Genomic DNA, 12,587 nt, shown 5'->3' with positions numbered 1-12,587 from the left:
AGACAACTGCTCCTGAGATCCGTTCAAGTCACCCGTTATAGACACGAGGAGAACTGCACGTTCTTATGTGCCCTGCTAAAGAGATGACCACTTGTTATTTTAAGGCAAATTAAGAAACATAAAGGCGAATTTAATATTACGTGTTTTTATGGGTTTTGTAGAGTCACTGACACCTTAAATTCACGGCGCATGAGAACCGGGCTTCAAAACCCACACTGCAATTCAGGATCTCAACAGCGCTGGTCCAATGCTACCCTGAGCCGACCTGAAAACTACGAGTCAAGTTTTTTGTTTGTTAATGAAGCGTTGCTCTCTCAGATTGCACTCAAAGCCTCCAATTAGAATGTCAATTGCCTCCCGTGCAATTTACACCATATCCCTTTGGCAACGCAGCGGGTGAGAGAGAGCTCGTTGAAATGGTTGAAATCCAATTTAATTTCGGCGTGAACGGCGGGCGCCAACATCGGAGGTGCGCCACTCCTGGTTGAAGGGTCTCCACTAGACGAGGCTCTAGGGAGCTCAAGAGAGGCCCCTCTCGTGGGTAGTTGGGCCTGCTATTCAATGGATTTATTGCATAATTGGGATTAAAAAAAAGCAACATCGTAAACTGTGGCTTCCACGTTTTGCGAACCGATGCTTTTGACGGGACGTTACACCAAAAAAATAAATCATAGCTATCCGAAAAAAATGAAAAGGCACACATTTGTGTTTCATCACGTGACATTCCCTTTTTTATGTAACAAAAAAGCATATGGTATTCATAATTACATGTTATGGTTACCTACATTCAAGCCTCACATTTCACAAGCGCACACCTGCACGCAGCTACCCGCTCGCACGCACGCACACATCGCCAGCGCAATGACCCGTAACGCAGCGGCGACTTTGAAATGCGCGACCTTAATGAGTCACAGCTGATGGCGTAACATGCAGGCCACCGTGCTGCAAACTGCATAAGAAAAAAGCTATTTCGGCAGGGTGAAAGAGGTAGAACTACTGCCCGTTATCGTTTTGCTTTTCAGGCGGGGGGGGGGGGGGGGGAGTGCCTTCGAACCTGCGAGCGTGACAGGGTTAGTGTACCCGCTAAAGGATGGGAGTATCCCTAAGTTTGTGTTTCGTTGATCAACAACATCCCGCTAAGATTCACACTCCCAGTGTAGGCTACATCATTATTAGGCATGTAACAATTTGCAGCCAGTTCATCAAATCACTGTTGCAATTTGAGGTGATGATTTGGTTATGATTAGATTGTTTTTTAATCTGTAACATTTTTCCCAGTCTGGTGACTGCACGAGTCACAGGAACCAATGACATACAATATATTATCATCTACCACGATATATCCACTATCAATCACATAAGCTGAGTTTAGGAAAGTGTTCTCGACCATAAACTTCATGCATACTATCAGTCATATCTTGGAAAAGAGATGAGAAAAAAATGGATTCTCACACACACGATTCGATTAATGTGCCATGCGCATAAGAATCTATTTTAATCTGTGAATCGATGCATCATTACATGCCTAATAATTGTTAACATGCCAGCCATTGGTCTAAAATGATGCCAAATCAAATTAGACAACACACATTCATCTATCAAGATTCCTTGATACAAAGTGTCACTTCAATGCATATGCTTGTCACATTCTGTGGGTAACTACACAATATTGCACTTCAAAGTGGCACATAATGGAAAATCAGAAAGCACGGACTTCTAACTATAATCCGTTCAATAATCAGAACTTTAGCTGCCAGAAGCCTGCTTCATTTGCACAAACTTTAAGTGACAGACCAAGCTGCAGCCGAGATGAAGCACTCTGCATCTGCAAATCATGGCACGCTTATACATTCAATAAAGTACCAAACAATCGCACATCTGCTTACATTTGCTCCCCAGTTATTGCAAACACTTGGAAGGGCCTTTATTTGGAGCGCGGGACAAATACACCATCCGTAAACTCTCACCCTTCCAGATTACCAACGTCATAGCATTCCCAATGCCCAACTTGAAGTACCGGCCACAAGACAACGCCACAAAATGGCCACCCAACTGCCACTCATTACGCGGCCATCCAAACGCTCCGCGGCGAGCTGCGCGAGGAACCCTAACGGCACTCTTTGGCACGCGCAAAGCAGCCTATAGCCATGCACACCGAGGCGGAATTCCACGCCCTAACAATGCTGCATCCATCAGCCCTACCGACTTAACGAGAAAAAAACAAAAAGGTGGTCCCCCGAATTGTTGAAGGACGTCACAACCGCGTCACAAACAAGCTCCCGGCGACGTTCGCCCCGCTCGGGTGTCGTTAATTGACGGCACGTTTACATGCGGGGCATGCAGTCGATTTGAGATGCAGGAGAATAGGGAAGAGTCTGGGTGCATGCGGGGGGGGGGGGGTCTGCTGACAGTTCAGCTTGCAATGCACATTTGTCCCGGCCCCCATTGTTCAGGGCCAAAGGCGGCGGTCGGTCGATTGTTGTTGATTTACAGATAGAAAGGAACAATTCCCACAATTCGGACGCCGCTCGCTGCAATATCTGCCTAAGCTCCAAGCTTTTAACTTGCATAATGCCAGCAAAATGCTAGTATGTATGTATGCGTATATACATTTAGTATAATTAATCCATTTTTACTGTTGTACTGTTTCATAGGACAAACATATATAAAGGTTAGAACTAAACGGCATAAAAGTATCGGGAGATATATAATTAAGACTGAGAATTTTAAACTTTGACAGAAACTTGAATTAAAAACACAGGTGCCTAGCTTTCCAGCCAGAGCAGCATGTATAATAAACCTGACATTTGCGCAGGAAACTTGATAACACTGCTCGACGAAGCACTTGCTCAGGTTATTAAAATGTTACAAAAGAGACCAATAGGGGAAAAAATGGCTTGGGTTTTTACTGTAAACAGCGCAAGTATGATTTCCCGACACCACCGCCACAAAGCCCCTTGTCACATGGTCCTGTCCTTTATTCCTGCTTCTAAGCCCCTCGCTTAATCTCATCATGGTGACTGTTGAAATATGAATTTGCGAAGGACCTGTCCCCAGTTGCTTCATCGCAGTGGGGCCGTGGGAAAGTCATGTTTCAACTCCCATCTATATGTCAACATTAATTACGGTTGTTTGAATTCACAGGCTCTGGAGGATTTGTGGCTATGGCCATGATGAATCCAGCAAGGACATAAACAAGGGTGACTATGCCAGTTCCCAGACTGAATCCAGGGGAGGTCACTCCTCACCTCCTTCAGGGCCCTCTTTTTAAATCCTTTATATTAAGTTCACTTGCTTGCGCACTAACGACCGTGCAAATCTTTCGGTCGTTCTTTAACCCACTTCCCGTGATCCAATCGAGCTGACATTTTGCACACAGACTCGTTGTGCGTGACAATTTATTTTCATGAAAATCTTTTTCCAAAATGTTACACTTTTTAGGAAAAAATAAATTATATTTAATTACCAATTGCTTAATGGTGGCAGGCAATCATCTGACCCATAGGTGGCAGCCATCTCAAGCCAGAGGATGAGAGGACTCTAGCCGCCACGCATATAAAGGATTTATAGTGAAAAACTTTGTTTTTACGGGTTAATTTTTTTACCTTTATTTAACCCCTGATTCCTGGATAATGAACTTCATTGTAATTAGCTATGCCGAACTCACGTGCCAGTGGAGAGCATATTTCATCATTTTTTTTCGCAGAAAAAATGTCAAATTGGTATCAGTTCAGCCATTCTTTTCTGCAAAATATCAGTAGAAACTGCCTTTCTGACAACACGGAGTCCAGGTACAATCATAATGGTCCCTATGTCATCATCACAGTCCCTGTTATCATCACTCTTACCAGTCATCATCATCATCATTGCCTTCATTGTTATCATCATCACCACAGTTACCATCATAACCATGGTCACCATCGTGGCCAGACACCATCACCACTATAGTCATCATCACAGCCACAATCACCAGTCACCACCATCATCACCATCACCACCACCACAGTTGACATCCTATACACACAGTTGTTATCATCGCCAAAGTCATCATCATCAGTCACCTTCATCATCACAGCCACGATCACCACAGTCACCACCATCACCACCACCACCACCACCACAGTTGTCATCCTATTCACCACAGTTGTTATCATCGCCAAAGTCATCATCATCAGTCACCTTCATCATCACAGCCACGATCACCACAGTCACCACCATCATCACCATCACCACCACCACAGTTGTCATCCTATTCACCACAGCTGTTATCATCGCCAAAGTCATCATCATCAGTCACCTTCATCATCACAGCCACGATCACCAGTCACCACCATCATCACCACCACCACCACCACCACAGTTGTCATCCTATTCACCACAGCTGTTATCATCGCCAAAGTCATCATCATGATCGTCATCCTCAACCGTCGTCGTCGTCATCGTCCGTGGGGCGTTGGCGTCGGCGGCGGCGGCGCCATAGTCACTGGCAGCGGAAGCGCGTGAGCAGCAGCGCCACGCTGAGGCACAGCCACGCCAGCAGCATGTGGGGGCTGAGTGCTAGCAGCGGCAGCGAGTACAGGAGGCAAGGGTCCACGCACAGCTCCCGCCACGTGGCGCCGCCGCTCACGCTCTTCCACACGGCCATCTCGCACGTGCCCACACTGCCGCAGCGCGACGCGGTGGTGCGGGAGTGCCGACGATCGTTGGATTTGTTTTTGTGGAGTCGGTGGTTGGAGGCGAGTTGAATGAAAGTCAGTTTTTAGTCGGAAGGATGATCGGTGACGGTACGGATGTATGTAAATTGGAGGAATTTCAATTGAGTTTTGTGATTACGTCACAGAAGGGATTCGTAAATGTAGCCCAAATGGATTCAGAAGCAGCGGTCAACAAAATCAAGTTTAGGAAGAAAGTATGATGACAACAACACGGCAGGAGGACGACAGGGCAGAGTTTAAGGTGTCGCGTGGAATCAGAATGCAAAGGGTACAGTAATCAACAAAGATGAAAGTAATGTATAGAGTTGGGTCCCCATGAAACATTATTGTGTAGAGACAAATGGTTTGTGAGGATTAACATTGGCATAAAAATAAACGTAGGCAGGATTTGGTTGTGTTTTGTTGTGGTTCGGGTGAAATGGCATGCCTTTGTGTGGTTTGAAATCAAATAAAAATTGATATTCGGCAGAAGCAAAATATAATAATTTGATTGCAGTGAAGAAGCAAGTGCATTTGGGAACAAATCAAATCAGAAGGGAGACGGGAAAGAAAAATATTCTGCTCTAGTTGGTTAATTTAACAAAAATTTCAAACAAGACGCAACAGACGTTTAGTTATTGACTTTGACATGCAGTGTGTTTTTTAAATATATATAACATCTTATAAAACACGACTTGGCCAAGAGAGTTGAGCACGAAGGCCATGAATGACTACTGTTAATACTCAGGCGTGTGTGTGTGTCATGAACAGCGGTTGTGCAGCGGTTAGCGCGCTACCAACCCGGCAACCCGAGCTCGATTACCGCTCACAATCACCAACACCAGTAACGATTATCTGAACCGGCCCTGGGCCTCCCCCTAGGTCGACTCAGCCTCAAATGAGGCTGAGTAAACATCGACACAAGGGAGACAAAGGCGGCCGGGCGTGGTGTTGACCACCCACCCCCTCGTGTGCCGTGCCGGCCTTCATAGGTGCTCACTAACAGCACTTGACCCAACGGTCTGTTTAGGCTATACGGGGGATCTTTGTCTTTTTGTCATGAACAGTGGTCACAGAGTTATTTTCCACCCGAGTGGGTGGTTTAATTACCACAGCAGCTCTCTCGTGCATGGGGTTACTCGTTACTCTGGTTCACTCCCACGAGCAAAATACCCATTAAGGAAATAGCCAAATCTCCCATAAAAAACACAGTCTTAAGACTCTAATGACTGTGCACTGTGAATGACAATTGACACGACCCTTAATGTCATTTAGTGAATTGTCGCTGCCTTAAATTTCTCAAACCAGCCAAGCAATACGGTGGTTAGACCACGTGGCTTGTGAGTGGAAGTTTTACAAGTTAAAGTTAAATCCTGGTCAGGGGTCAACTGAGCCCTGCACCCCCCTTCAGGGGGTTAAATAAAATGACTATCAATTTGTGGAAAGTTCACAGTGGTTGTGCAACAGATAAGACTCCTTCCCGCCATAGAAATGGATAATGTCCACCACCGGCTCCGAGCTGTAGACAGGAGATGAACATCGCTCGATGCTCATGTGAGCAGGAAACCAAATTTTTTTACAATTTCCCAACTATGCATTGAGGTGTACCTTGTAAAAACTTGACAACCTACTAACAAATATTGTTCAAGATAACCCACACTGACGACGGCTACGCAATAAAGTCATAAATTGACGTTTTCCATTCACTTAATTTATATTTTGTGGGTTATCAATTTTCAATGCACGGCGAAGGCTGAGATGCAGACCTCGTCTGTCCCACTGGCTCCCTCACATACGTATAGTATAAATGCACCTGTTCGTGGATGTGGGTTGATGTGTGTGTAGTCGAGCGGTTAGCGTGCTGCACTACGAATCCAGAGACACGCGTTCAATTCCTGATCACAGCTACCATACACCAATGAAGATTATCTGTACGAGTCCTGGGCCTCCCCTAGGTCGATTCAACCTGAAATAAGTATGTGATTTAATGTGTAATCATTGCCACTATAGAGACAAAGGTGGTGCTGGCCACCAGCCCCCTCGTGTGCCGTGCCGGCCTTCATAGGTGTTCGCTAACAGCACTTGCCGCAACAGTCTGTTAAGGCTACACGGAAGATCTTTGCTGCGTCTGAGCACATGCAGGTGCATGCCTGTACCTGCGCATGCAGTCCAGCGTCTGCGTGAAGACCTGCGGCGCCATGCCATGCTCCTGCTGCAGGATCAGGCACTGCTCCAGCGTCACCGACATGGCCGTGCGGTCCTTGGCGCTCTTGCAGCTCGTGAGCCGCAGGCCGTTGAGGCGCCGGCAGGCCTAGGGGGGTGAGGCGGCGCAACAAGGCCGGTTAAAATCGCGCGCGTTTTTTTTCTCCCGTCGCCCGATAAACTCTGTAGGCAGGCAGGTATGATCTCATTACCCAGTGTCAGAACGATTAACTCTTTTGGTCACTTAGGTTTCATGGCACATGAAATAAAAACACTTGGAAGTGAAAAAAACTGCTGTAAGACTGAAGAGGGTTATTTTATGGGTAAGGAAATGAATATCACTATTCTGTGATTTATGTTGTAAGACTCCTTAAAAAAATCGGTCAAAGATCCCAATGCACAAACCTCTGGATAATGTCTTGAAATAGTGAGGTTTTTATTGACAAACAAACCACTAAAAAGTGAATTGTAATTTAGAATATCGGACAAAGATTGCTCCACTGTATGTATGTTGAATCTCTTTCGCACCGTACGTAGCCAACCGTGTTAATCGGAGGTGCGAGCATTCATCTTTTCACCCGATGCGCTCCACACACACGTGAGCAAAGAGACATCGACCTGAAGTGGAGGCCATTACCTCAGCAGCCTGCCACAGGATGTCCACGTTCTTGGGTTTCCGCGCACGCACGTTCTGCCCGAGGAAACGCAGCAGTTCCGAGAGGCAGGTCTGGCTAAGGGAGCGAGGGAGGCCTGCGCAGAACGAGCGGGAGAGAGCGGGTGCAGGGGAAGCATAAAAAGAACAATAATACAATATCAATGGAGGGTAATTAGTGAACATGCAACATGGATAAAAAAAAATCAAAAGTCAAAAGTGATGTCCAGCTCATGTCCTGACTACAGCCCTGAGCAGAGCTGAGATTAACCACTGTTAAATCAACCCATAAGCATAGAAAATATTTCTGGGTAAGCTGTTCTACAACTTTGGTGTCAAACTCCAAATGTCCGTTAAGTAATTCTTAACCGCGTCCATGGTTTCTTGTAATAATAATTTTTTAAATCCACATGGCTGGGTAGACCAATGCGGGTTCTGGTCCGGTGAACGGCTGTGGCAAAGCGACAAAAGAAACGGTGGCTCACAGTCATCAGGCAGAAGCTCCTTGAACTGCTCGTAGTAGGAGTTGAGGCGACCCCAACTCTCCAGGTTGATGATCTCCTGCAGCGACGTGTCGCCGAACCTGCGGTGCGCGTGCGGCGGAGAGATGGGTCACTTTACCCTGCCTTCGAGTGCGTCACCATTTTCGTACAGATCGCCAGCTCTGGAGGTCACCACGGCCAAAGTCGTTCATACCACCGCACATTTGTTTTGCTAGGTCATGCAGCTGTTTGATGAGGAAGCCACTGGAGCTATGCACTTTTAAGTCTAGATTGAAAACTAGTTTCATGAGAACTGACTTTTGTGTTTAGTTTGCTGTCTTCGCCCCGTACCTCCGATTAGCACGGTTTGCTATGTACCGTGCAAAAATAATCAACATGCATACATACGTTACAAAGTTGTTATTTCTGGGCTCCGATTGCTTGGTCGTGGGACTGTGCTGTCGCGTTGCCTTCTCCCTTCTTGGTCATGTTTTTCTGTCCTGACTCTACCCCCACCCCTGCCATTCTTCCCTTATTTAGTCCCTCAAATGTGTAGAGTATACTGAGATGCGGGTGCTATTTACTGCATGAAATGAACCTTATGGCGGGACTCCGGGGTCCCATAAGCCCCCGGCTCTCGCATCAACTGCGTTGCGACGTCATTTTGTCTGTTGAAGGCAAACGATACGGCAATCTATTCCTCTCGACGAGCTCTACGCGATGCGCTAGTCAAAGTTTAAAAGTTTTGATTATGACTACAGCAATTTTGGCAACGACGGGTGCTTGGTGAAGAACGAGAGGATTGATTTCTGGTGGGTTGCGGCGTCGATGTACGAGGTGGGATGGAGTCGCCAAAAATAAATATATTAATTACGGGACCCCGTGGTCCCGCCATAAGGTTCAAATGAATTGCCGTTGTTACATTCAACCGCAATTGTTGCCGTAATCAAGTATACATGTACGTTGAACTTCTTTCACACCGTACGTAGCCGACCGTGCTCAACGGAGGTGCGGGGGTGTTAACGCGGGAGTGTGATGGGAGTGTGTGGCTGGCGAGCGAGGGTGAGGCTAACTTGTCGGCGAGCGTCTGCTGCTCGTTGATGCCGACGTTGAAGAAGACCGGCTGCACACGCAGCAGCATCCCGCTCTGGATCTCCCGCGGCAAAGCGTCAAACATGGCCGCCGGCAACGGGATGCGCACGTTGAAGCCGTCCCTGCATTCATAAAATGACAACGACGACGTCAACAGCAAGACCAACGCTTTTTACAAATACGTCTACCCCAAAGTATCCAACAACGGTTGACTGTACAAGAGATTTTCACCAAAATGATTCTGTAAGACCGTTCAACTGGCCTTTTTGCACTGAGTTCAGTTCTGAACATGCCACAATGCTACTTCATGCGGGTCTCTCCCACATGTCGACCTTGCGGGAAACACTTCATCCTTAATGGGCTCTCATGTGCACGGACAACCCTTTTCTATTTCTATGTTACAAGGTAAGACCCACTGAGCTATGAGCTCTTTTTGAAACGACAGTTCAACAAAGTGGCCTTTCACGTGGAAATGTATCGCAGCCAAATACTCTAAATACGTTTATAAATGTGGAGGAAAAAACCATGGAGAAAAAAACTGTGTCCACGGGGAGAACATGTAGACTCCAAATATACAGCAGGCGTCAGGGCAGAGGTCGCAAACGGGTTATTCCGTACCCGTACCCGGCCGCACCAGGGTCGCAAACGGGTACCCGTACTCGTAACCGGCCGGGTACGGGTACCTGGGTATCGGGTAGAGTACGGGTATCGGGTACCCGATTGCGACCTCTGCGTCAGGGTCAGAATCGAACCCACGACCTCCTGTATACCAGGCGAGGTAGTTAACATCTCGCCTTTGCCAATGCACTGCTAGATAAAGGCTATGCGGGACCGTGCCGGTCAATGTGGGTTGGTGAGGGCAGGGAGGGAGCCCACGGCGGCAGCCATTGCCGCTGACGATTGGCGGCAACGATTGCCTTCAAATTGCCCTGCTGCACCGTGACCTGCGGTGGGTGTGGTCTAAGCAATGCCAAGGTTTCCCAATCGCGCGCACCGATTTCCGTCGATGATCGGCAGCATCGCCTCGGCCGAGGCAGTGGTCGACGCGGGAACGACCTTGAAGGTCACGTTGCGAAGGTCGGAGATGCCCACACTCATGTCCTCCACCATCCCGATCTCCTCGCCTGTGAAGAGAGTGATCACCCGATGAGAACGATGACTGTTACTGTTTTTAATTTAACAGTACACAATGCCATTGCAGTGCTTACGTAGTCAAAATGGTTTTTTTTATTTTAGTCGGTTAGACCAGTCAACTAACGCAGTCAAACAAATGTAATCCACTCTCTGTTCTTTACAAGTTGGTGTGCGGGGCGTGTAATTTATCACTCTCAATATTCTCAGGTCAGCCGATCAGTAAACTCAGTAAATATTTTGAACAATAAAAATCCGGTATAGATCCCCTCACAAATGCATTCCGATTAGTTAATGTTATCTTGCCATAGTCCGTCAAGCTTCGGTCTTTGGTTAGTAGTCGTAGTCATCACCACGTTTTGACGGTATTGATGTAATTATTTAAAGTATTGTCTCTTGAAGCTGAAACCATTTGGCATCGGCATATCAAATGTAATGTATGCCCCAGGAGGTTCAGTTCACCAATTGGCCAACCTTATAATAGTAAGAGGGGAAGCGTGAAAATTACAATCCCCTCACACCAATGAACGTACGTTATCAGTGACTAAAATAAAAACACTTCGTTGACGGGTATTTTCATCACTAATTTCACTTACGAAATTAGCACCGTTGCAACGTTGGTAATGTCATTACAGACTGGGTTCAGGCATGCTGCTCTGCCATTCGTCCATGCCAAGGGCAACGACCTGTGACCCCGAGCCTCTAACCGTAGGTGCTTAGCAGCCCCTCGAACTGCGCCAGCAGCCCGATGGTGTGCAGTTGCCGTAGAAACCCGTCGTCATGGAGACAGCTGCGTAGCTTCACGATGAATCCACACACGAGAGCTGAGAGCTGTGAAAACGTGGGGTCAGGGGGGAACGAGGTGCCGGGCAGGGTTGCAAGGAAAAGCAAAACAAAAAATTAGGTGAAATAATGTTTAATATTTTTCTCCTCTTTGTCCAACTCAAAGCAAGGAGGTATGGATGTGAATGCACACCAATTCTATGCATTTATGTTGTTTGCTGCTCATACGGTGAGGTTAAATGATTTGCAAAACAACACCACCAAAACATTTTTCACGCCAAATATTTCAGGATTTTTTCTTGGCCATTTTTAGCTGTATTGACGTGAATGCATCGCGATGCCTATTTATGGTTGCGCTTTGCAGGTGTGATTTAATGATTCGCAAAATAGCATACGCTTTCATGCAATCTGCACCTGCTGAGGAATATATTACTTATGAATTGCCTATTTACAAGATTTCAAGGGACAACACTGCAAAAACGAAATACAAAAAATTAACCCGTAAAAACAAAGTTTTTCACAATAAATCCTTTATATGCGTGGCATCGGTTTTATTTTATTATCCATTTCTGTTTTTCTTGAGTAAGAGTTTCATTTTTATCACATTGGTATTTTTAATTAAATATGAAAAAATATTTTTCCTAAAAAGTGGAACATTTTGGAAAAAAAAATTCACGAAAATAAATTGTCACGCACAACGAGTCTGTGTGCAAAATGTCAGCTCGATTGGATCACGGGAAGTGGGTTAAAAAACGACTGAAAGATTTGCACGGTCGTAAGCGCGCAAGCAAGCAAGCGAACTTAATATAAAAGGATTTAAAAATAAGAAGAATTTCAACTTGTAACACGCACAGTATTAATTCGCTCACTGTCAAAGAGAGAGAACGACGCAGGGGCGCGGGCAACCACAGAAAAGCGGGCAGAGCAGCTGTGCGGTGAGCCGGCACCAACAATTGCTCAAAATCTGCAGCCTCCTAGATACGAAGATGCTTTTAGCCAATTACTGAGTGGTTACATGCAGCAGGAAGCCAGAGCACTCTGAGGAAACCCACGAGGTCAAAACCCATGGGGTTAACACTAAACAGGTGGATAAGGCCACATTTGATGTACCGCTTCTCCTGCCAAGCCAGGATTACGGCTACTCGATACCCACATGAAAGGAGTTTCACATTTTCACAACATTTTCGTGACCCACCAATCCTTGACTCCACAGTGCCCGGAGTGCAGTCATGCGCCACCACCACCGCCCGATTATAATGACAATGTTCACACCATCAAAGCCTTCATAGATCTGCATAGCCAGGACCCCTACACATACATGTCCTCAGTGTAATGTAGCACCGTGTATAAATAGCATTGTGCAAGGTATCACGATGTGATGTAGCGTGGTCTAACAACGTGTTCCAGAACACACTGTACGTCAACACGTATGCATTACCGTCGGTGAAATGCAGTGTAACACAGCTTTGCGTACTATTGTGTACCGTGGAACTGTGTAGCGAAGAATCACATGACGTGCAGTACAGCATGCTGTAGGGCATGCATTTTAGA

The 12,587-nt window shown here is 46.4% G+C and overlaps 1 protein-coding gene across 9 annotated transcripts in view; it reads right to left on the bottom strand.

Moving 5' to 3' along the window:
• The window catches only part of LOC144937636 (inositol polyphosphate-4-phosphatase type I A-like), a 58,113-nt gene that overhangs the window by 5,984 nt on the left and 39,542 nt on the right, over positions 1-12,587 (bottom strand). For all 9 annotated transcript variants that reach the window (XM_078865003.1, XM_078865000.1, XM_078865006.1 and 6 more), the window contains 6 exons: positions 10,961-11,084; positions 10,117-10,246; positions 9,104-9,244; positions 8,034-8,131; positions 7,534-7,646; positions 6,851-7,005 (listed from right to left, as the gene is read on the bottom strand). In XM_078865003.1, the coding sequence (XP_078721129.1) occupies positions 6,851-7,005; positions 7,534-7,646; positions 8,034-8,131; positions 9,104-9,244; positions 10,117-10,246; positions 10,961-11,084 (761 nt within the window). The remainder of the gene's footprint in view (positions 1-6,850; positions 7,006-7,533; positions 7,647-8,033; positions 8,132-9,103; positions 9,245-10,116; positions 10,247-10,960; positions 11,085-12,587) is intronic.

This window comes from Lampetra fluviatilis, chromosome 19 (genome assembly GCF_964198595.1).
Source record: "Lampetra fluviatilis chromosome 19, kcLamFluv1.1, whole genome shotgun sequence".
Taxonomy (NCBI): domain Eukaryota; kingdom Metazoa; phylum Chordata; class Hyperoartia; order Petromyzontiformes; family Petromyzontidae; genus Lampetra; species Lampetra fluviatilis.
Note: the sequence above shows the minus strand (reverse complement) of the source record. Positions and strands in the feature narration are given on the sequence as shown.